Here is a 25,823-nt window from a genome sequence, read left to right as displayed (position 1 = left end):
ATAGGATACGCGCGATAATAAGGATTCGAACGCACCCGACATTGAAGATAATCTTTTGCACGACGAGTTTGACAAGCGGGCTCCAATGGGATTTCAGGGTATGAGAGGAAAAAAGGATTATTTGATGCCTGATTTCGAAGATTCCTACTTTCCTGACGAGAAAAGAGCACCAATGGGTTTTCAGGGTATGAGAGGCAAGAAAGTCATTTCGGAGGATGAATATTATAAACGAGCACCGATGGGATTTCAAGGAATGAGAGGAAAGAAAGCGGAAGTAAGTCCGAAAAAAAATATTCGATATTAATTAAATTATTAAATTATTACACTTAAAGAGAATTTAGAATGATAATAAAATGCAAAATTCTTTAAGTAAGATTCTTTTTAAGCATGACGTACACAAATAGATATTATAAATTATAGTCTACTTTTTGCTCTCTGATTCAACTTTCTATTTTATTTTAAGAGTAAATACATGATTATTCCATAAAAATTTAATTATAGCATTCTTTAATCTCATCCGCGAGCATTTATAATCTTAATAAGCATAAATATATCTTTTCTTAATTAGCAATATTTACTTTACTTAAAATTCAATGTTACCTCTTATATTCTATTTTACTAATGTCAAAAATTATATATATAAATAGGTGTTAGATGAAATTGAAAAGAAGGCTGCGATGGACTTTTATGGTACGAGGGGAAAAAAGACATACTTTTTCGAGTATCCGGAAGATTACGAAAAGAGACTTCTCGCGATGGGATTTCGCGGCAAGTTGAAGGAATTTCCGGTAGAGTGGGAGAAAAGAGCTCCCATGGGATTTCAGGGGATGAGAGGCAAGAAAGCATTGCTTGACGAGATAGAGGAACTTGAGAAACGAACCGTTATGGGTTTTCAGGTAACTTGCTCAATTGTTAAAAAATTGCTATATTTCATAGGAAAAATAAAATATGCGAAAAATAGTATAACTTTGTCATAATTATTACGAAAAAAATGAATAATACTCTGTTTTCTAGCTCAATTTAATAATCTCTTTCTAAAAAAGGCATGTTAAGTCGATTTACGCAAGTATTTTTGCCTCTTTTCCGCGGTGCTGATTGGCTGTCTCCAAGTTTCGATTCGCGTTGTGCGTTATATTCATGTAGCATCGAAAGGCTGTCATCGCGAGGATTAGCAGTTTGACAATTTGTTCAAAATAAAATTAAATAAATAATAATATGTTTTAAATAATATGTTATACCTAATACTTTAAACTCGATTAATATTTTTGACAGTTTATCAGCTGATTTCTGTCAAAATATATTAATCGAGTTTAAAGTATTATAACATATTATTTACAACTTATTACTATTTTAATATTTTTAATATATTTTTATTTTTTAACTTTAATTAACAAATTAACGCTTTATTAATATTTTTTACAGAAATCAGCTGATTGAAACGTTAATTTGCTAATTAAATTTTAAAATAATAATAAAAAATATTAAAATAGTAATATGTTGTAAATAATATATTATAATACCTTATTCGCGATTAATATTTTTTGACAGAAATCAGCTGATAACCATCAAAAATATTAATCGAGTTTAAAGTATTATAACATATTATTTAAAACATATTATTTTATTTTATTTTATTTTGAACAAACTGTCAAATTACTAACTCTCGCGATGACAGCCTCTTGATGCTACGAATATAACGTACAATGCGAATCGAGACAAGATAATCAGTAAGCATTGCAGAAAAGATGCAACAATACTATGCATGTAAAGCTGGCGTATAATTGCGTAGAAACTCATAAATATTTAGGAGTTTCCACGAAATGAGACGCAAGCTTCATACACTCCCATTATCGTTGTAGAAATGTTATAAAATAAACAAATCTCACTCACCAATACGTGCAATAGCGGAGTTGTAGTACACAGCACATTGATCTGAAAACAAAATATTCAAATTATGTATATAGCGCGCTTGTGTTGTTCTAATAGCATAAAAACAGAAAATATTTTGAGAAATTTCATTAATTATTTATTTAATCATTTTTCAGGGCATGAGAGGCAAGAAAAATGCCTTTGAAAATTACATAGATTATTATATGGATCCTGACATGGATTTCGACAAGAGAGCACCAATGGGTTTTCAAGGAATGAGGGGCAAAAAAGATTCCGATAAAAGGGCACCTATGGGTTTTCAAGGCATGAGAGGCAAGAGAAATACGGGACAAAGATTTGATACTGGCATGGACTTTGAAAGATCATCAAATGAATATCAAGGTAATCAATGTAATTTAAATGTAATCTATAATATTCGAAAAAAGGAAAGCATCTGTATAACGTGTTCATTGATATACATTACTATTATTATTTTGTAATAAACACATATATGCATACTGCATACTATAATTAAATTTTATATTATTCAAGTTATTAAAAATTAAAAATTAACTATTAATTGAGATCCATTATTTCAAAAATTATGTCAGAAGTTTCATCTTGCAGTGATTAGTGTAATATATTAAAATTAGACTTATTATTAATATAAAATTTAATATAAAAATTGTAGATATAAAAAATTAACAGAAGTTTCTCTTTTTATATGATGTTCAGAAGTTGAAAACGTATTTATTTGATATTGAGTTGAAATAGAAGAATATCCGCAAACGTGAATTTTATTATGGTTGTCAATAAGAATAAACAAATTGATTAGAATTTCTGCACTAGCTTGATAAAGTATTTTCTCTCGTTTTTATCGTACACACTGGAGTATTTTGTGAAATAGTTCAGTGCTTCCTCAATAACTCTCATAACACGAATAGACGATAATCGATAAAATCTATCTCCAGCAGAAAGAACGCATAACGAAGGTTTCCCAAATGTTTATTTTATTATTCATGTACCTCCGAGCCAAACACTATATTGAAATAGTAGACAATTTTTTGTTTTAATTTTTTTTCCTTTCGCTCATGTTACACCGTGCAATTTTGAGCTCGAAATGGTCACATTCGTCCATATTGTGTATTTCCCTCGAGCAGGAACGAGCAATAGAAGAAACGCTCTAGCCTCGTGCCAGCTCGAAAAACGATCACCCTTCCGATATTTCGAGATGCGCGGTAAGAAAAATCCACGATGGGAATTACGGGGAATGTTTGTGGGGGTAAGAGGCAAAAAATGGGCGACAGCCCCGTACGAAGACGACAGCCCGTTCATAAGCGTGTTTGATAACACCGAAAGGATCGGCGTGGATGGGGATTCGCCAGCAATATTAGGTAACTCGACCAGCTGATCAGCCAATTGATATCAAACACTTGCATCGCGATTCTCTTGGCGTTTCGTCTATCTTTCATACATATTTTAATGAATAATTGTGCTTCTTTAATCTTTCTCATATAAAGCTGGCTTAACATATGTATAATATGTTTGTAGAGAAAAAGAAAAGAAAAATAAGCGTTATCTTTTCTCAAAAATATTTCTTAACACATTTCCTAATATTATAATATAATATATGATAAATATTGTATATCATATATTATTCTCGGATAAATTTCTTGATATATATATACCCAAATATTATAATTATTCTACATCTTTTTATCCTGCATGTAACATTGTCATCCAATGTTCTCTCTGTAATATTTATCGATATACTTTATTCCTGTCGATAAAGCTTATTTACGCCTCTCAATTCTATTATATACTTTTGCTACATTCTATGATTAACACTTGTAATCGTCCGTTTACGAATTATTCCGCGCTATTGATGCTGTGAAAATATTTTTCCTTGCATACTGGGTACCAAGTGACATTTAAAACAAAGCTGCGGATTATCTTCCTAGCGACTGCGAGACAATAGCGACGCAAGGGTCTGCTTTAAAAGTTTCTCCGCGGCATATTGTCATCGAAAAGTTACTCGCTATTGTATATACACGATTGCACGAAATAAACGATAAAATTTTATATTATGCTAACTTTGGGATGACAGTTTAACTAATCATAAAGTCCAGTTTTATTTATATATACGATTCATTAACCTTAAAAAGCTTCATTAATCTTTAAACTATAAATATTTTATCACTCTCCATTATATCACATTTTAATTTGTAAACAAAATAATAACAAAGAATTAAAACAATACATTTTTCAAGAACTTATTCAGATTCAAATTATCACAAATCGTTTATCTATAATTACACATAATTTCTTTGTTAATGTCATAGTGTTATTGTTATGATGTCATTGTTATAATATAAATATTTTTTATGTATATTAAATGTACAACATATAAATATGTGAATCATTGTATTGTATTTTAAGCGATAAATATGAATTATACCAACAATATAATTAAGATTATTTTTTATTGAATAAATTAAATGAATAGTTCTATTATATTAGCAATTAGAATTGTTTTAAGATACAGTTTCTTTTCAAAAATTCTCACGCAATAATACAATTATACTGAACGATTGAAATTAGAATGCAACCTTTTCCTTTCAGAAGAGATTATAAATCCTATTTTTTGCTTTATGTTTCAGATTCACAATAATGCAACAGCCCTTAGAAACGATAACTGTTACGAAACATCTTCTCCAAATACATAATTAAACCGAGCTAAACCTAAATAGCTAAATCTAAAAGTGAAGAAAAAGACACATCTATCAATTATGATGGATGCAAATGCTGTCATCTATTGATTTATAGATTTATTTGATTTTAGTTGGTTAATAAAAAGCTTTGTTATTATTATTATTATTTTACATATCGTAGATATCGATATAGGATATTTTTTACATATCGTAGAAATATCTTAAATACCGATATCTTGATCTAATCTGGCAATGAGATTGTTTGTTACGCTATATTATTTATGTTTTGCCGCTAGTATATAAAATTCAGAACTGCATGCAATGGATGCAGGCCGCAAGGTGCAAGTCGTAGAGTAGTCTACAATTAAAGGTAGAAATATAAACTCAGAATGTGTGTGTACACAATGAACAAAAACAAATATATATAAAACAGTTCTACAGCAAACGTTTCATTAGCTTCAAAGCAACATTTCATAAACGTAGTGTCAAAGTATCCCGCAAAACGTTTACTGCGATTTCACGAATAACTTTTTCTTCTGCGTAAAAACCATGAGAAAATTAAATACGTGTATATAAACTGTTAAATAATTTTAAATATTTAAACTATTAACTGTTGAAATGTTTAAATATTATTAAAAATATATGTATATAAACTATTATTATAGATTTTGCCTATAATTATCAAGACTATTTTTAGACAAGCACCAAATAAATGTTGTTTAAGATTGGCGGAGATCTTGTATAATTATGTGTGACTATGATTTGATTATATTGAACACATATTTCTTTATTACATTGATCAATTAAAATCTAATCTAAACACATAAAAAAATATCGGTTGAGATTAGCATAAATTTTATTGCAAAAGACATAAGTCTGTATTGAATTATATAACTTATATTATGCTAATTATAGAACTTGATTTAAACCAAGCATTGTGTTAAGCACGTATTATTATTGAATCATTATTAAATCTCTGTATTTTATCCAAACAAAAGATATACACATAAACAAATATCTGCTAATAATAAAAAAATGAATGTCTTTTTAGATTAATATTTAACATAACTATAAAAAAATTTCATTTATAGTTGTACGTCTACGATCTATATCTTGCAACCTGCATCCATTGCGAAAAATACGTTATATTGATGATGTAATTAGCAAAATTAAATAAGACAGAAATATATTTTGCCAGCTACGATTGTACAAGCAAGCAATGTCTTTCAAAGGATGCCTACATCAGTATTATTGTTAATTCATACAGGGTGTAATGTAAAAAGCAGCTATCAGTAGAATGATATATTCTTGAATAAATTTAGAAAAGATTAGTTCTTAATGCGGAAAATTTGAATCAAAATTGTAATTAATAATTTTTAAATTTTCAATGTTAAATTATATTATAGTGACAAATTTTTTAAAATAAAAGTTTTTAGCTAAAATAACATTGCTTTTTAACAACAGGACAAGATTTTACACATACTTGAAATTTATCAGAAATTTCAAATGTTTATAAATAATTTTGTAATTAAAATAGCATAAATAAAATCTTATTGATACATATACAACTTCATCATTTAAGAAAAATCGATTTAGAGTTTATGAAAAAATGCATCTCTACTATTAAATCTTTTATAAAACACCCTGTATAGAGGTCCAATGTGTAGGGCAAGAGATTTATTTTTAATTTATGGAATACACATATATCGGCGCAATTATATGACAATATGATTTCACGTCCTCTATTTCGAGAAATAAAGAATATTGGGAGCAGGTGATGTGTAAGCTAAGATTGAATAATGTATAAATATATAATACATCGTGACATATAGATAGGAATTATATTTTTCTCTGAATGTGTGTTAATCGATAAAATGTTATTGTAGATACACGGTTATGTTCTCGATCATTGTCTGTGTCATTTTATTTTCGTCTTTGAGCGAGAATTATCAACGATATTGAAGGCCAATTGGTTCGTATGGCCAACTAATTCGAGATAAAATTTAATTTTTCGATTTTAGTAAGACACTCTGCTCAGTTTCATCTTTAGCATGATTCTTATTTAAAATATTTTGCTCTATGTTTAATTTTTACTTCTACATATATTTTTTAAACCTTAATGAGATAATACACAATTATAATACTATTATAATAAGAATATTAACAAATTCCTCTCTCTGGTGAATATTGTGATTAATTTCAATCATGCAATATGTGAGATTTATGTTGCTATGTATCTATGTTTGTTGCATATCTTGTTATAAAACAATAAATTGCTTCAGGCTCTAATGTTTCTATAGTCCACAATGTTTTATTCATGTCCTATCTTTAATTATGTTATAAAGGTAGAAATGTGAAAGATTAATATGAGTAAATTATATGTAAAACTGATTGGAAGTGGGAATTTACCTTCCATTTGGTGTATTGTAAATCTTATTAAATCCGCCAGAAGAATTGAGTGAGATAGCTTACGAGAAACCCCCTATTAACCTCACTATTAAAACTATATAATAAAAATATTGCGAATTCTGATTGTAATTAGCATGAACAATAAAATAATCAATAAATGGCTGTCATGAATAATTTGTAACTACATATTTTCTAAACACATTATAAGTACCCTTTTATATTCATTTAGCATACACACGTAAATATATATATATATATATATATATATATATATACATATAAATTTATACATTTATTTTTGCTATTAAATAAAAGAGCATGTGTTATTGCAAAACCATGCAAAACCATGTTATTTCTTGATTTATGTAAATTGATCTCTGTATTAATAAATATTTAATTATTATATCTCTCCGATGCTTTCTAATTATAATCTATTCTGATATCGATTTGATATCTTATACTATAAACAAAGCAATGTATGCGTAAGAATATATCTTCTTTAACCATTCTTGAAAAAAATAAACTTTAAAAGGAACTTTAAAAGAAACAATTCATAGAATATTGTATGTAGATTACTTTTATACCAAACAGAAACGAGCGTACAAATTATTTTAATTAATACACATATTTTTATACAATATAAGTGAGCCGTATAAAGTCCGCGGAAACAAAGTATCGATTTTTAATATTCTAAAAAGAGCCCAAAATTCATCGGCGCAGAATTTTATTATGTATATTAGATAGATAAATTTGCACGCTCGTATCTGTATGGTATAAAAATAATATGTATAAGATTCGCGGCTACAAAGTATCGATTCTTAATATTCGAAGAAGAACCAAAAATTCAACGCTCGTTTTTTTTAATAGTACATTGTTTGTAGATTACTTTTATACCAAACACATACGAGCGTGCAAATTCTTTTATTTAATACACATAACATAAGTCAGCGCCATATAAGATCCGCGGCTACAAAGTATCGATTTTAAATATTCTATAAAAAGTCAAAAATTTATCGATTGTTTTTTTCAATTACCCTATACGGTGCAAACTTATATTATGTGTATTAAATAAAAGAATTTGCACGCTCATATCTGTTTGGTATAAAAATAATCTGCAAGCAATGTACTATTAAAGAAAACAAGCGATGAATTTTTAGCTGTATTTAGAATTAACGCTTTAATCAGCTGATTTTTGTCAAAAAATATAATCGAGTTTAAATAAATTTTATTATTTTTTTTTTTAAATATTTTTTTTAATATAAATCAAAGAATGGTGCACGCTTGTGTTATTCTAGTAATAACAAAATTTTGAATAATCTGTTCAATAAAATTTGGTTTTTGTTAATAATAATAACTTCATCTGCAAATTATATATTAATATATATATAATTATAGTTCTTCATTAGAAAGAGAAGAATCTCTGCTCTGCGAATCATAGATATATCAAAAAATTACGATCACGAATTTATTTCTTAGAAAAATTATCGCAAATGTTGCAAACTATCACGAACTAGAACATTTGACGATTTCGTCTTTTTCGATAGGTAAAATGTGGATCTTCCGATAATTAACTATAGGATAAATATTTTCTAGATTGCTAATAAATTCTAAAATTGTACAAAAACTTCATATTTAGTTCAAGCAAACTTCGATTTCAATAAATTATGTTATAAAAATATCGAAGAAATTACGCATTTTTTAGCGGGAAAAATATAAATCAAATTTGACTGTAAAATGCTTCAAATTATTAAAAAGATTTTTAAAACAAATTTATTATTAATTAATTATTAATTACCTAAAAATTACTTTAAAAAACTAATTATTAAATAAAAATATTGCTCTCTCTTAAATTTGATTGAGGTTTGAAACTTTCTTAGAGAGCATTCTTAAAGATTTGATCTTGTACATAACTCTTTTATACAAAACCATTTTGTTTTATTTTTAAATTTTCAGTATAAAATATTGTATTATGTTTTTGCGAATTTTTCGGGGCAAAACAGAAATTATTTTGTTTCTAGAGTGGGCCATTTCATAATAGCACAATATTTGTATATTTTAATATATAACACAGAAATAATCGCCAGAAAGTTTTTAATCGTGTTCATGAATATGTAAATGTACATAAACAAAAAAAAACGAAAATATATAACACTTTTATTTGCTTGTTATATATTTTTTAGTTTTTCTTTTTTTTTTTTTAGAAAATTATATATTTTATTGTTTTAATAAAAAAGTTAACATATACATATTTTCTTAAATCTTTTTTTATATAAAGTTAACATATAATTTCTTAACTCCTTTTTCGGAATTGCGCTCTAATTAATTTCTGGCGATTAATCTACATATACAAATAATGTTATACATATATGTATGTATACATGCAATACACTCACCGATACGGTGCTCCATAGTACAAAGCGTTGATCTATAATCTATAACATATAAAAAACACAAATTATATGTATATGCAAAATAAAAATTTAAACAATAAATTTATATAAATTATATATATATGTAAACATATATATGTAATTATATAAATTATATATAAATTATATATTTATTTATATTTTTATATAATTTATTTATATATTTATATAATGTTATATTTATATATGTTATAGTTCTTTTAACTCGATGAATAATTTTGACAGTTATCAGCTGATTTCTGTCATAAAATATTATTCGAATTTAAAGTATTATAACATATTATTTACAACATTATTATTTTAATTTCTATAAACATATTTTTATTTTAAAATTTAATTAGTAAATTAACATTTTAATTAGCTGATTTCTGTCAAAAAATATTAATTGTGTTGAAATAAACTTTTTATATTATTTTTTTTAAATATTCTTTTTAATATAAAACCGAAGAATGGCGCGCGCTTGTGTTGTTCTAATTTCAATAAAAACGATATTATACATAGTAAAATTTATGTACCTCACAGTTGCCCCGCTGTCGCACGATGCCTCCCCGGGCCTCCTCCTCCTCTCTTGGTCCATGGTAGCACTCACGACACTCGCGAAACACGAATAATTACGATCGCGCCCGACACTTTTAGACCGCATTCCGACACGCGAAACTTTACACGGTACTCCCGACGCGACACGTGAATTGCACGCGTATTTCACGTACATTGCATTATGAGAATAAGAAACGAAAACTATATAATCGCGCGAAGCAACGGCACTCCAGAATTTCGCAGTCAAACTCGTGCACAGCTTATCAGATAATGCTTTTACCTGTAATAACAAATAAAATACATATATAAAGATACTTAAATATAACAAAATATATGTGTTTTTTAAAAGAAATGTTATTATATACATATTTATTTTGCATACCTCACAATTGCCCCGCTGTCGCCCAATATGCCTCCAAGGACCTTCTCCTCTCTTGGTCGATCGTCATTGCTCCTTCATAGCACTCACAGTTATCAGCTGATTTCTATTAAAAAATATTAATCGAGTTTAAATAAACTTTATATTATTTTCTTTAAATATCATTCTTTTGAATATAAAACCGAAGAATGGCGCACGCGTAGCGCGCGCTTGTGTTGGTCTAGTTTCAATAAAAACGACACATATACATAGTGAACTTAACTCCAAAAAATGTACTACGAGTATTCGAAGGAATGATATATTAAAAGGATTTAATAATCGATTATCATACCTGAAGAAAATCACTCGATTATTGTCTCTTTACACCACACATCTTCCTCATGTGCTCCGATATTACTGCCGTTGTGCCGTTACTGCCAGTACTGAAAATATAATGTACGTGACGTAAACTATAGTGGGGCTTGTTGCAGCCTTCCGAGCAGTCACGTGCCGCCATCTAGGCGAGTGAGTCGAGAAGCGACTGATCGAGGTTGGGTTAGTCTAGCAGACGACGGGACGGGCGGCTAGTCGTAGCAGACAGCGCACAGCTAGCGTCGCTCGCGGGCGCTTGACAGCGAACGTTTGAATCGGAAGCTGGGGCTGAGACTCGTACAAATCGGGCAATTCATTGTTTGTCGAACGAGAGCGAAATACCACCGTGTTCGCGATGGATCCCGAGGCGTTCCTGGACATGGCCAATCAGGTCATCAAGCTGAAAATGTTCCCGTATTTCGACATAGCGCACTCCGTACTGTGCACGCTGCATGTCAGGGAGGATCTGGGACCCGGTAAGCTCGTCGTTTCTAAATTTATAATCGCTCTTTACGCGCGAGCTCTTCCGAATGCCGCGACTCTCTCGGGGAATAGCTCCTCGCGACCTCGCTTATTCCCGAGACGACGTTCACATCCCACGCTGTCGCGGTGTTTTATATTTACAGACATAATCTCTTCCAGTTTTTTTTTTCCTCTTCTCTGCCTCTCTCTTGATCGAATCTTCCTCCGCGTAGAAGAGCGCGAGAAATTCAGAAAATGCGGAGATGTTCTTCCTTTGACCTATGTTGAGAGATACAATCAAAGTGTATTCCAATGATGAATATTTTAACAGCCTTGAAATATCAGATGAATAATGATAATTAACGTATCGACTATATATATTATTCTTCGAAGTTTCGTAAAACACGAAACGACTGATGTTCGTGATAGCACGTGATAACATTAATGTTGATCGCAGGGATATTTAATATTGATTCGTTTATAAATTATCTTGGCATACAATGGATTGAGCTATCATGTCATTTAATCATGAACGTAAAACGAGACTTCTTGTAAACATATCTCAAATAATTCTAAGAATTATAACGTTGAAACTTCTATCGTTTATGTAATATTATCTCACAAGTTTATTATATATGGCACATATGATTAAAATATTATACATATTGTAATTGTTATTGCTATAACTAAAGAAATATTTTAATATCTATATTTATTTGAGAGCTACATAGAATACATGTAAGCAGTTGTGCATAATAAAAAATATCTATTATTTATTGTTTACTTATAATTTTGACTATTATTTATTAATGGATATAATTTGATATTTATTCTATCTGTAAATATTATCTTTTATATTATTTATATTTTTTTGATTATTTTTGCTTTTTTCTTTTTATAATTATAAAATCATATTTGTATAAGAGTTTAAATATAAGAATTACTAAATAATTATAAACTATATTATTAAAAGGAACATATATATCTCAAAATCAAAATCAGAATTAAGAGCAGATTTTATACTGCTCTTTGGCACAATTATCATAATTTTATCTCAAGGCAATAACATAGACAACCCAGCTGATCTATTTCAGTATGCACCTTGCCACACATACACAGTTACAGCTAGACTATCCAAAATAAAGGCTCTTTCAAAAGTAGCTTTTCTAAAACATACTAGTTTACATTAGAAAATTTATTTATTAATTCCTAAATTCTGTTATTAAAATTTTGATTGGTTTATTATCTATAAAAAGCAGTTTTCTTGTCTTATTGATTTAAATAAAATTATATATATTTACAACTTAAAATAAAATAAAAATTTATAATATTAATATCTCCTGATTTTAATATTTATATATTCATTATTGATTGATCATTAATTTAATATACACACAGATATATACAAAAGCATTTTTTTTTTTTTTTTTTTTTTTTTGAGAAATAAATTTTAAATTAAAACTTTCTAAATAAAAAATATATAAGATTGGAGTTTAACAAAAATTTATGTAATTCCAAGATAAACGTTTTTCTATTATAATACTCTTTTAAATGCATTTGATGTAATCATATAATTGTAATCATATAGTAGTAGTATTATTTTTACTGATAGCTACTTTAAAGTTTATATATAAGAGATGTATACTGTATATATTATATGGACTTGTAAGGATTCTTTAACTGACTTATCTCAAACAGCATATATCTTCAACATTCCACAACATAATAAAGTCATTTGAAATATACATTTTAAAAACTTAAGATAGAAACATTTCCCAAAAGTAATATTTTGTACATTATTTTTAAATTATATATTCCTAAATTATACTATAATTTTAGGTAATTATTTCTTTTTCTGTTTAAAAGATGTATGCATGTGTGTGAAGTGTTATAATGCATAAGAATAAATAAACATCAAAAATTAGAATTTGATATTTTATATATAATCAATATGTAAAAACTAATTAATAATTGTAATAACATACGTTTGTTTCAGGTGCGCAAGCATTTTCTCGTAAGCATCCTTTGTCATGTTGGCTCTCTACGATGTTAGTTGTCTTTGCAAGCGGTATGCTATGCAATGGATTATTAGGGGAACCTATTCTTGCACCTCTGAAAAATACACCACAAGTGATAGTCGCAACTGTTGTTTGGTTGGTAATGACTGTGTGCTTTTTCTATAGTACTTTATATTTTATAAAATCTATTATTTATTTGTAATTATCAATTTTGCAAAAATTAATTAAAATAAATCTTTTAATTCTTTTAGGTATGTAATATTTTACACGCCATTCGACATTGGTTATAAGGTAGCCAAATTTTTACCAGTAAAGGTAGTATGCGCTGCTATGAAAGAAATTTATAGGTAAATAAATATCAATATTTCTCTATACTTTTGAGACATTCTTTTGCATCTATGCTTTATATGCATGTAGAAACTGTATTTATGTATATTGTGTATAAGAGGGAGAAATTTATTAAAATTTATTTAAAATAAGAGTTTAATTTAGCATATTATAATTAAACTATCTACATAAAAAAATATTTGATATTATTACAGGTGTAAAAAAGTATATGATGGAGTGACTCATGCAGGAAAACTTTATCCAAATGCATATCTTATTATGATATTGATTGGAACGCTCAAAGGTTGGTCATAAAATATATATTGAATATATGTTGGATAGAATGCATATCACATATTATTTCAATGAAATTATATATAAACGCGCATTATATAAAATCTAAAATTTAAAAATTAATACAGTGTCTAATTATAATTTAATTATAATTTATACATGTAGGTAATGCAGCTGGATTTACAAAATTGTTTGAGCGTCTTATACGTGGAGTATGGACACCAACCGCAATGGAATTCATGCAACCTAGTTTGTATGTAAAATTCATAATTCATGTGTGTGTGTGTGTGAACAAACACAAAAATTATATACTTTTTATACATAATCCTATTTTTTAGTAAACAAACGTAATAATATCAAATAATAATTTTTTTTTACAGTCCTACCAAAGCATCTATGGTTGCATCGATTATCTTTGTGCTGGATAAGAAGACTGATCTCATTTCTGCACCTCATGCTCTTGTGTACTTTGGTATTGTTATCTTCTTTGTCTATTTCAAGGTAAATGTCTATATCATGAATCTCTTCTTAAATGTATATTCAACATTGCTGAAACAAGATAAAATTGACAATAATATTATTTTCTAGTTATCATCAATTTTGCTCGGCATTCATGATCCATTCGTGCCATTTGAAAATCTGTCCTGCACCTTGTTCTTGGGAGGAATTTGGGACTCATTGGCTAAATTGTTAGGTCGTGGTCAAGCCAAAGATGAGAAAGCGGATACAAAGAAAACAAATTAAATAATAGTATGTAAAAGAAACATGATATTATATATTTTGAAATATTATAAAACTTGTATGTCAAAATATATATCGAACGTTATCTCTGTATTTCTTTTTTCAGAAAACGTATCACTATCTTGTCACCACCATCAGTTACTTAAAATGTGATGGCTTAAAATAAAACTATTTTAAGCTAATCAGATGACTACGGGTTATATATAACTCTTGACAAATCAAATATTGTGGAAGAGTACAATAATTTAATAATATACATATATACTTTAAGAGTGGAAGTTATTCAGTTTTCAAAGAGTGTCTTATAAAAATATCAACAATATTATGTACACAGTTTAATTAATGCTAAACTTTATAAATCTCATTCTATTCTTTATTTCTTTCTTTATGCATTCTTAATAAGTTAATGAAGAAATTTCGTATTTTTATGTAAAATTTTTATTAATAATTATAAATATTGTATATTATTTATATAATTATTTATCTTTAATCTGGATTGATATTATTAATAACGATAAAATATATACTGATTTAATCAGTAAACAGAAGTGTGTTCCTATTTGCAAATTTTGATAGTGCATCTTATGTGTAACATTAACAATTGATTTTTATTAAAATTTCTTATCAAATTATATTTTCTAGTACAATATCCAACTTTTAATATAATGTATCAATACATGTTACATATACTCCAGTGATTTGAAGTATTCATTTTAATAAATTATACTGAAATTGTTTTACTTGTTATATAACATTTATATAAAGGAGAAATGTATAGAACAAGTAATTAATTTCAAATTTGTTAAATGATTGTATCACTGATTTGTAAATTACATGAATCACATAAGGTATTCAATAGCACATATGTAAAAACGAACATTGCGAGAAAAAAATAGATGTCTTTTATACTATTTTATTAAATTTAAATATTGATACACACTGTATATCAAATGAGCGCGTTTGCTTTAATTCTCGGCAACAAGTATGTGTACTTCTGCAATTAGGGATACCCATATTTTAATTGTGAAAATATTATACATTTTCATGTAATAAAATAGAATTTAAATTAAAAATCGTTATTTATTTTATTATATTAATAAGAGATTCTAATTATTTATTATCCAACTTTAAAACATATACGTAAAATATTTATTTATTACAAATATCAAATTTGACTACATTAGAGTGGCATGAATTATATTAAAAATATTTACACATGACTGTAATATACTATGGGCATGTTCCGATATACACTGCCAGTACTGAAAATCTATAGTTTACGTTACGTATATTATATATTTTCAGTATTGGCAGTAATATCGGAACATGGGGTATATAAATCAGTCTTTCGTGAATATCTAAATGTTTTCAGAAATAAAGAAGTTTTGGAAATACATTGATTACAATAATCTCTAAAGTGAATATTCATGTTAGCTTCAATCAACTCTAGATTATATAATAATAAATTTTTTTAGCGTTGTATAAAAAATATAATTTTTGTTTGACAAAAAGATTGTATAGATGTCATTAATTATAAATCAGTATATATACATATATATATAAAATAAATAAAAATTTCATCACAAAAATACACATAACAGAGAAGGCCATATGTTATCCAGTTTTTCATATTATTTATTAACATTTTACTAGTAAATTTATTATTTGTCTGTGTACACAATATATGTTACTTATATTTAAAAATAATAATTTAAGAAATATAGAAATATTACTTGCGATTATACCAATACCTCAATATTATCAAGATTAATTCTCTACTTGTAACCATAACTCTTTTTTTCTTTGATTTTTGTTAATAATAAACATTCTTTTAATGTTAAGCCACAACTACAAGTTTCATTTTTACACATTACTTTGCAATCGCTACAATCACAGCAGCAGATTGAGCTGCCATTCCAATCCATTAATTTAGACTTTAAGGTTTTTAATCGCGTTTTTGTTATCAAGTTTTGTATCTCTTTTTCCAATTCCACAGCAGTTTCTAAAAAATAAGTTATTCAAAATCTAATTCAATAATGACAATAACTTCATATTATGATTAACTTTACTTATGTCAATAGTTCGCAACTGAAACGCTATGCTTTTCCCAAATATATCAAAGCTATCTTCAGTTTTCCTTCTACCATACACTTCTACAGAAATATCATCCGTATATGTGGAACGATCCTGTTACAAAAGATTTTATATTTTTTCCATCTTTCCTCTTGAGAAATTGACAATTTAGATAACTTGCTGTTATTCAGCATGTGAACCTTTTTTTCTTTGATGACGCCTGCAATGTATTTTCGCTCCTACATAATATTAATATTATTAAAAATATCTGTGTATGCATTATTTATATTTTTTTCATATTTATTTCTAACATGAAATATATCCGTTTGCGTTTCGTTCTCTATAATAACACCGTTACTAGTCCCTGTTGCTATATCAATTGTTTGAGTTGCTTCAGAAGGAACGAGAGCATCTTGCGATTTTGAAGCAGAATAGATTGTATCTCTGCGCTTGAAAAATATTATTATAATTTTATTTCGTAATACCTAAGAATTACGCGAAATAAGTACATAAATAGCAAATAACCTCAATTTTAAAGATAATTTGATCTCTTGAAGTTCACACGTTCCACAGATATCATTTGAGCAAACTGCTTCATCTTTTGATCTCTCAAAAGATGAATGCAAAAGACTGTCTTGAGTACTTATATCATTAAATTTTTGCTTGTTATTTTGCTGCAAATACAAATTTACACATTTTCGTACCATAAATATAATATAAAAATGATATATATCAAATATAGATATGACATATTAAATATGAATGGAAATCACAATATTGATTTTATAAGAGATTGTTATTTATAATCGCTATATTACAATATATATTATATAAATATGGCAATCAAGGCTGTGTGTATAACTATTCCTTAAATAATTATTTGTTTTACATTACATCATATACCTTTTTAAAATCACTATAAAGAGATGTTGGTATATATGGAAAAAAGAGTACATGCATTCTTTTAAACCATTCTGCTTTTGGCGCGTATAATTTTTCACAAAATATAGCTGCAGTGATTTTCGATAATTCATAACAGTATTCTTTCTTTATATTTGTAATTCTTTCAATACAATCACATATCGTTAATCCAGGGATATTAATGGAGTTTTTTATTTTCTTGTACGCTTTGTAACGTGACAATGTACTATTGAACTCAGGGTGGAATGGATTCCACAGACACTGATATTGTCCATAGAGTGCTATTAATTTTTCAGTGTCGTCTCCAGTCCATACATTTGACATTATTAAAGAATATAGTTTAAACCAAATAGGTTATTTAACCTTTCCAATCATAATATTGTCTATGTCAAAATATATATTAAATACTAATTATTTTGCTCTTAGATTTATATTAAACTATTTCTTGGAAGATGTATGCCAATAAGAATATGTCACTATTGTTGCAGCAAGCTTATTCATTATACTGTTTGATTACAAATACACAAAATTTAGAAGACATGAGAAAAAATGAATGACACAAAGAATAATTAAAAATAAATGAAAGTCTTTTGAGAGGAGATCGCATTTAAGTTTCATTTACCTTCCATTTTCAAGTATATATATCTTTATACATACTTTCTTTTTATGTATATCACATATAACTAGAAGTATATAAATATAAATTATCTGTAAATATCTGTCTATAAATCCTTCTATAATTTTTTGTATCCTTTGCTGTTATCAAGTATGCAATTCCTAATTTATAATAATGCCTAGTCGTTGTACATTTATTTTGATTTTATTGTTATAATTTCTATTTTCCTTACTGGCAAGTATAATTTTTTAATTCTAATTTCATAAATATTGGTCGCTTCATTAAGTTTGGGTGGTTTAAATAGGAAAATATTTCGCTCCTATCTTTTAAATTTAATAGCATTATTTAAAAAATGATAAGCATTAGAATTGTTATATTATTATGTACGTTTAAGCCTAGAGCTATTATATTTAATACTACATAATTTTACTGTATCATATGGCAAGTTTATCATAATTTATATATGATATATTCAATTATATATATTTTATGATAAATTAATTTTTCAGTATGTATTAATTTTATATTTCTCTTTCTAAACTAGAAGAAATGATATCTGATAAAATAACTTAAAAAATGTATACACAAACATATTGTTATGTAAGAGCAGACATTATTGATATATCAATATTCAATTAATAACCGAATTAAGCAATTAAACAATAAATGTGTTGTGTTTCTCTTTCAACAAAAATATACATTCTATCCTCTAGATAGATAAATTCGAATAACTAACGGTATGTTATCTATAAATTATGTACATTGTGATTTTGTATATAACAATTTCATATATATATATATATATATATATATATATATATATAATATATATATATCTTATTCACGATATTTGTTCTGTGTTAATTTCTATATCGTATCTTATTGTGTTTAAATCCATATTACTCACGCTATGAATGTATTCTTACGAAATCGTTTCAATTGTTGAAGACAATGTAGATAGCTGCTGTGGAACAAAGTTTACAACTTCATGGTATACAAGTTCTGAAAGTAAGAATGTCCATTATTAAAGATGTAAAAAAACATTTTCAATTAAAATATGAAATAATAAAAATAATGAAAAAATAAAAATAGTTACCTTTCCATTTTTCTACTGGTAAGTCCATATCCTCAAAACTTTGATCATATGGTAGAGAAACAGGTTCGTCAGTTGGATCTGCATATTGTGCAAGATATGGATGTGCTAAAGCCTGTTCTGCAGTGATTCTTTTCTCTGCGTCTAATTCCAACATCAATTCCAACAAATCAATAGCTAAATAGATACAAGAAATACAACAAATACAGTTCCACTTACTCATTCAATATATATTAATACATATTCTAATAACACAAGCATTTTTCATTTACCTAAAGGATTAGCTCCACGAAATACGTCTTTAAAGTTTTTCTTCTTTAGTGGCGGTAAACTTTGAATGTAATTTCTGGCCTATAACAATAATTAAAAATTGCAATAAAAAAATCATAGCATTTGTGCAATTTAGACTCTGTACAATTTGAAATCTCTATGTATTATATGTACTATAAATTCTATGTTTTAAATACTTTTATGTCTACATAAACATCCTAGAAGTTTTAACGATAAATTTTTATAATAAATTTATAAAATTTACATCTTTTAGCATCAAATATAAACTAAATATCAAATCAAGATAAAAATCTTCTTTACTATTTAACAAAGAAATCAAAATACTTTTTTGATAGCTTTGACTAGCTTTGAGATTTTGCTATTTTGAGATTTTAAAATCTAATATTACATACATTAAACTACTTAAAAAAAACAAATTTACCTCTTGGCTAGTAATTTTGCTTAAAGTTTCCTCTGTGGGTGTGCCACAGAGTACTAACACTCGTGTTAGGTGATCAATGTCTGCTTATGGTTAAGGTATGTTTAAAAAGCAATATTAAAATTAGATGTGTTAATTAAACAATACTTTCAAGAGTGCTAAATATACATCAAACCATTTCCATAAATTGTAAGTTATCGTGCGCATCTAGAGTAAGCTGCATGTTTGTTATAAAGCAGCATGAATTAATTCAAATTAAATATTTGCAAAAGATGTAATTTTACAACAAATGTATACTTCTTAAATTTTTCTATGTTATGAATATAATAATATAGTTATAAAGATCTTATTTTATATATATGCTATCTTTAATCCGTTATATTCATATAAATATAATTACAATTTATAAAAATACAAATATATCAGTTTTACTAGAATTTTGTATACAATATTATAAAAATAATTTATTGAACCTATCACGAATTTGCCAAGATATAATATTTATATATATTTCATATGTTAATAAAGTAAGAAAAGAAATATAATAATGCACATACTATCTAACAATAAGATATGCATAAAACATGCGCAATTTCATGCTATAAGGATAAAATAATCAGCATGAGATAACTAAAACAACTTACCGATTCTGACGATATTTTTTTCATAAACTCGTCTCGTGGAGTACCCAAAATTTCCATAATTAAGTTCAGTTGATGAATATCTGCTCTTGCTAAGGCTCCACTATATTTCTCTTCAAAAGCAATAAATATCCCTTTTATAAAAATTTTATTACATCTATAAGCAATATGCTACAGATATATTTCAAATGTGTCACAATAAAATTTTTATATAATTTTTCTATAGAATTTTTATTATATTTATTTCTTTATTATTGTTCAATCTGCAAACAACTTGCAAATTATGCGAAATGTATGCGAGTAGCTTTCTAACAGCATATTAAGCAGAATATTTAGCTTTAACAGTTCAATGCAACAATGGGATATTAGCTCTGATAGACCCTTAGCAATAAGCATATTTATAAAAGGAAATTGCAGGCAAAATAGAGAGAAATATTTACCAAGGCTAATTAACATAATCTTGTGTTAAAAACATAAAATATACATCTATTTTATGATTTATGCGAAAAATGTCAATGTAAAAAAAATTAGATATTAGTAATACAGCAAAATTTGTCAAGAATGACTTAAAGGATACGATCTGTTCCAGGAAATAGTGTTCTTCCAGTTAGCAGTTCTGCCATAATGCATCCTACTGACCAAATATCGACTAAAAAAATACATAAAAATAGTATCACAACTTCCATATTTTCTTGGATAAAAGTAGATGTGTCCTTCTACATTAACTTTTATTGATATAATTCTGACCTGTTTGATTGTAATGCATCCAATTAAGCATAATTTCGGGTGCTCTATACCATCTAGTGGCAACATAACCAGTCATCTCATTTTCTGTTGGTCTAGCTAAGCCAAAGTCCAGTATTTTCAATTCGCAATCCTCATTGACCGCTATATTAGATGGTTTCAAATCCTATCAATTAGAATTAGATTTATGAGTAACTGAGCTTTTTACATTTTCTATATAAATGCATATAATACATGATCATACTCTATGTATAATTCCTGCAGAGTGGATGTACTTCAAACCACGAAGTATTTGATAGACAAGAAATTGTACATGATCATCAGAAAGTTTTTGTGTTCTAACAATATTGTTTAGGTCGGCACCCATTAGATGTGTGACTAGATATCTGTATAAAAATATATGAATAATAAAATTAATGTATAATAAAATCAAATTGAATCTCTCATATGTCAAGCATACTTACACATGCTGAAAATCTTCTAAAGACGAAGACGGATGAAATACATCTAACAAGCCTATCACCTACAATTAACGTACATCTTTAAGACTGATTAGAAATGTAAAGAGCCTCTCTACAACTGTGTTTACCTACATTTTCATGATTCATGTGTTTTAGCATACGTAACTCCCTATATGTGCGTTTTGCATGTACAGCCGATTGAAATGGCCTGGCTAACTTTTTGATCGCCACTTTTTGCCCAGTAGTTGTGTCAACAGCCGAACTGAAATGCATATACATATTTTTTCATGAAAGCAGCGTTAATTCTAATCACATTCCTCTATTGGTACATTATAATAAATATTACATCATAATTTGCAAAATAATAATTTTACAAAATTATTTACGGAATAGTTTTACAGAAAAAAAAACGAGAAAACTCATAAATCTAACCTAATCTAACCTAATTAATGAAATAAAACTATGCATTTATTTCTCAATAGTTTCGCAATTTGACAAACAACATATTATACACTGTTCCAAATTCAATCTATTTTTGTAAAAACATGAGGAAACGCATGCGCGATCCCTCAAAATTTAACGCATTTCCGGATTAATAATTATAGCCGGCTCTTTTTCACGACGGAAAATAATCGCACAATTTCGTCACTTTACATTAGAAATATTGTAAATGTCAAGGTTGCAATCGGAGATCACGATAGATGTAACGGAACATTTTTCGTCTCGACAATTTTCACAACTGTCAACCGAGTGTCATCATCAGCTGACAAGCCGAACACGTTAATCTTGATAAAAAAAAAGAAGTCTAAAGGACATCGATAAAGTATATTAGGAGTATTTTTTGTATGTCCTATTGAATCTTTGGCATAAATCTGTCCGCGCAGCAACGTGTTACACCGATTATGACATTATCACTCACCAGACTTGACCGTAAGCACCTGAGCCTACGGGAGTGAGCAACTGATATCGCTCAGGTACCTCCCATTCCGTCCTATTGATCTCGATCTTGTGAAATTGCGGCATTTTACTATATTTTCGCACGTCACGATGCTCACTGTTGTTCGCTCGTAATGAGAAAGTACGACGTTTAATCTCTACTTGCGTTCACCTGCACTTCGACGTGATTATTGCACGTAACACTTCATTTCCAAATTAGCCGTAGCGTATCGGACAAGTTCCTCACTCCTACAGTCATACTGATCGGAGCCAGATACATACGATTAGCGAAGTTCTCTCCGCCGCTGCCCCCGCTCAAACCTAACCTAACCTACCCACGTCCTACCGATTGACGCCATAACGAGAATCGATAGTGATCGATAGGACAATCGAACGATTAGGATCGATCACGCGAATTTAAAACGGCGATTACAAAGAAGAAATTACTATACGAGTGAAAACAATTATACGAATAATAATAAATGGACGATGCTTTATATAATTATATAATTATATATACAATTATAATGATTATATAATAGATTTTGGATCCAGTGTTGCCAATTTCAGGTCGCGCAACAATAGAATATATAATATAATATTAGAGCGCTGCGTGCTGCGTCCTGCGTCTCGCGGTCGGAATTCGATGCGCGGAGTGGGGCCGCGTGGTGGGGGCTGGGTGGTGGGGGCTGGGTGGTGGGGAGTGGGGAGTGGGGACTGCAGTAGTGGGGGGATGCGCGCGCCGGTGCCCCCACCCCCCCACCACGCCTCCCACTCCGCGCTGACGCAACGCAGTCACGCAGCGACGCAGCGCCATTTGAAGGTTAAAGTCGAACGCACCGCGCACATCGACACGCGCTCTAACAATTTGCGGTATGAAGAGAAAAAGAGTGCAGAAAGTGTAGTTGGAATGAACAGATCTCTCTCTCTTGGCATATTTGATGTTGCGCCACGTTGTGCGCAAGACTTTAGTGTCTGAAATCGTGTGTCTTTTTTGCATTTCACCTCGTGCATCGGAATTGATACACGCGCGACGATTATAAAAAGATTACGTGTTACCTTTCCGCAAGGTTTGCATTGTCACCGTCACGACAGATCAACATGGCCGAGAACGAGGCGATGGAGGAGTTCGAGCCCTCCATCAAAAATGTGATCGAGCAACGTTCCTTACGATGGATATTCGTGGGCGGCAAAGGCGGAGTCGGGAAAACAACTTGCAGGTACACATAACCTGGAAAGGAAAAATCGTATGTCAGCAACAATTCGACGAGATAAATCAGTAAATGACGTGTATATGTATTTTCATATGCAATTATCTTGATATGACAAAAAATATTTGCTCTCTCTCTCTGTCTAGATTTAAAGTTTCTGCAATGAAATAAATTGAATTTTACTGAAAAACAAATATATAACTTATGCCATAAATCTGTTGATTAATTTGTTTAAAGTTTTTAAAAATGATAGAGACCATTCTAATCTTTATCTTGCAGTTGTTCTCTGGCAGTACAGCTATCCAAGGTTAGAGAGAGTGTACTTATCATATCTACAGATCCAGCGCATAATATTTCCGATGCATTTGATCAGAAATTTAGTAAGGTACCAACAAAGGTCAAGGGTTTCGATAACTTATTTGCCATGGAGATCGATCCTAATGTTGGTATTACAGAATTACCAGAGGAATATTTTGACAGCGAAGGAGGTTTGTTTTCAAAATAGCTTTACTTCTGTTCAATATCTTTATGAGTCTTTAAATAAGAGAAGTTCTTATAATAATTTTCATATATAATAGTAAAATGCAATACGATGACTGCTGCAATAATTGCTGCACATGTGTAAAGTAAAAAGACTAAATTTAATGTAATAGATATTTGGATTCTTCTTAAATATATTTTTGCAAGAAATTATATTTAAAAATGTTTTGTTTCCATTATAGTTTCAGGAGGAGAAGCAATGAGATTAAGCAAAAATGTTATGCAAGAAATTGTTGGTGCATTTCCTGGTATAGATGAGGCAATGAGCTATGCAGAAGTTATGAAGTAAATTTATACATTTATATTTTCTCACTTTTATAAAATATTAAAAGCACAATCTCTTTTTATGATTAACTAAAATTACAGATGTATCTTTGAATTTTTAATTCTTTATTAATTACCTTTCTATGTGGATGTCTCTAGGCTTGTGAAAGGAATGAACTTTTCCGTCGTGGTATTTGATACTGCACCTACTGGACACACTCTAAGGCTACTATCATTTCCACAAGTAGTTGAGAAAGGATTGGGAAAATTAATGCGTTTAAAAATGAAGATTAGTCCTTTCATTTCACAGGTTAGATATTTAATCCATACCACACTTTGATTATCTGCAATTAATACATATTAAGTGTATCAAGTTGTGTTCTTTGAATGATTCAAATTGAAGAATTTGTTATGTTCTAGATAAGTTCATTGTTGGGATTGGCAGATTTCAATGTAGATACATTTTCCAATAAGATGGAGGAAATGCTTGCTGTCATTCGACAAGTTAATGAACAGTTTAGAAATCCTGATCAGACGACATTTATATGTGTCTGCATAGCAGAATTTCTATCGCTATACGAGACAGAACGACTTGTACAAGAATTAACAAAATATGGTATCGACACCCATAATATCATAGTGAACCAACTGTTATTCTTAAAAGAAGGAGATGCCCCTTGTCGTCTTTGTCTTGCAAGGCATAAAATTCAGGATAAATATCTAGATCAGGTAATTAATTTTGGATTTATGACATTGCAATTTATACTTTTTTAAAGCTTCCAATGCAATATTTTATATTATTTCATTCAAAATAATGCATATATATATAATAAAATTCCTGTAAAATAAATTAAATTTTTTTTCTAAGATATTGGATCTTTATGAGGACTTCCATGTAACACGGCTTCCTTTATTAGAAAGGGAAGTGCGCGGAGCTCAACAAGTCAGGGAATTTTCGGAAAATCTTATTAAACCATACAAGCCTTAGCATTTATGTAATTAATGATTAATAATATAATATACACTTTACACCTCGAATTCGAAGTTTTATACACTTGCAACCTCGTGCGTTGGAAATTTGTATAAA

General features: G+C 28.6%; 5 protein-coding genes across 8 annotated transcripts in view; 3 read left to right on the top strand and 2 right to left on the bottom strand.

Moving 5' to 3' along the window:
* Window positions 1–7,178, top strand: part of Tk (tachykinin) — a 59,231-nt gene extending 52,053 nt beyond the window's left edge. Inside the window, exons 3-7 of one of the 2 annotated variants that reach the window (XM_083051667.1) lie at window positions 5–274; window positions 648–896; window positions 2,046–2,271; window positions 3,030–3,263; window positions 4,530–7,177. In XM_083051667.1, coding sequence (XP_082907793.1) covers window positions 5–274; window positions 648–896; window positions 2,046–2,271; window positions 3,030–3,263; window positions 4,530–4,540 — 990 coding nt within the window. In that variant the 3' untranslated portion in view covers window positions 4,541–7,177. Of the gene's footprint in view, window positions 1–4; window positions 275–647; window positions 897–2,045; window positions 2,272–3,029; window positions 3,264–4,529 lie in introns of both variants that reach the window. The other variant, XM_083051752.1, reaches the window with a different exon arrangement.
* Window positions 7,179–10,887: 3,709 nt separating this feature from the next.
* Window positions 10,888–15,600, top strand: LOC145943911 (trimeric intracellular cation channel type 1B.1). The gene is made up of 8 exons (XM_083051859.1): window positions 10,888–11,161; window positions 13,144–13,300; window positions 13,417–13,512; window positions 13,708–13,796; window positions 13,952–14,039; window positions 14,167–14,287; window positions 14,375–14,536; window positions 14,634–15,600. The coding sequence occupies exons 1-7, from the start codon at window positions 11,041–11,043 to the stop codon at window positions 14,528–14,530; spliced, it is 828 nt and encodes a 275-aa protein (XP_082907985.1). The 5' UTR covers window positions 10,888–11,040; the 3' UTR covers window positions 14,531–14,536; window positions 14,634–15,600.
* Window positions 15,601–16,141: 541 nt separating this feature from the next.
* Window positions 16,142–18,163, bottom strand: LOC145943143 (uncharacterized). Its single transcript, XM_083050603.1, has 5 exons — window positions 17,126–18,163; window positions 16,912–17,044; window positions 16,801–16,839; window positions 16,597–16,714; window positions 16,142–16,529 (listed from the first exon to the last, which is right to left on the bottom strand). Exons 1-5 carry the CDS (start codon window positions 17,305–17,307, stop codon window positions 16,303–16,305), a joined length of 699 nt encoding a protein of 232 aa, XP_082906729.1. The 5' UTR covers window positions 17,308–18,163; the 3' UTR covers window positions 16,142–16,302.
* A 139-nt stretch (window positions 18,164–18,302) lies between these two features.
* On the bottom strand, window positions 18,303–23,056 carry LOC145943064 (mitogen-activated protein kinase p38b). Of its 2 annotated transcripts, none has more exons than XM_083050369.1 (10): window positions 22,705–23,056; window positions 21,918–22,047; window positions 21,789–21,847; window positions 21,569–21,710; window positions 21,328–21,490; window positions 21,158–21,229; window positions 20,584–20,663; window positions 19,503–19,581; window positions 19,234–19,407; window positions 18,303–19,139 (listed from the first exon to the last, which is right to left on the bottom strand). In XM_083050369.1, the coding sequence occupies exons 1-10, from the start codon at window positions 22,806–22,808 to the stop codon at window positions 19,060–19,062; spliced, it is 1,083 nt and encodes a 360-aa protein (XP_082906495.1). In that variant the 5' UTR covers window positions 22,809–23,056; the 3' UTR covers window positions 18,303–19,059. The 2 variants fall into 2 exon arrangements, with proteins under 2 accessions (XP_082906495.1, XP_082906593.1); XM_083050467.1 differs by lacking the exon at window positions 20,584–20,663 and adding an exon at window positions 19,943–20,022.
* Window positions 23,057–23,529: 473 nt separating this feature from the next.
* On the top strand, window positions 23,530–25,774 carry LOC145942969 (ATPase ASNA1 homolog). Of its 2 annotated transcripts, none has more exons than XM_083050236.1 (6): window positions 23,530–24,000; window positions 24,212–24,420; window positions 24,655–24,757; window positions 24,896–25,046; window positions 25,157–25,465; window positions 25,605–25,774. In XM_083050236.1, exons 1-6 carry the CDS (start codon window positions 23,894–23,896, stop codon window positions 25,722–25,724), a joined length of 999 nt encoding a protein of 332 aa, XP_082906362.1. In that variant the 5' UTR covers window positions 23,530–23,893; the 3' UTR covers window positions 25,725–25,774. The 2 variants fall into 2 exon arrangements, with proteins under 2 accessions (XP_082906362.1, XP_082906295.1); XM_083050169.1 differs by having other exon boundaries at window positions 23,531–23,941.
* The last annotated feature ends 49 nt before the right edge of the window (window positions 25,775–25,823 follow it).

This window comes from Prenolepis imparis, unplaced genomic scaffold (genome assembly GCF_030444845.1).
Source record: "Prenolepis imparis isolate NDT839.2.m4 unplaced genomic scaffold, iyPreImpa1.0 SCAF_1, whole genome shotgun sequence".
NCBI classification, from domain to species: domain Eukaryota; kingdom Metazoa; phylum Arthropoda; class Insecta; order Hymenoptera; family Formicidae; genus Prenolepis; species Prenolepis imparis.
This window is presented reverse-complemented; position numbering and strand designations above follow the sequence as displayed.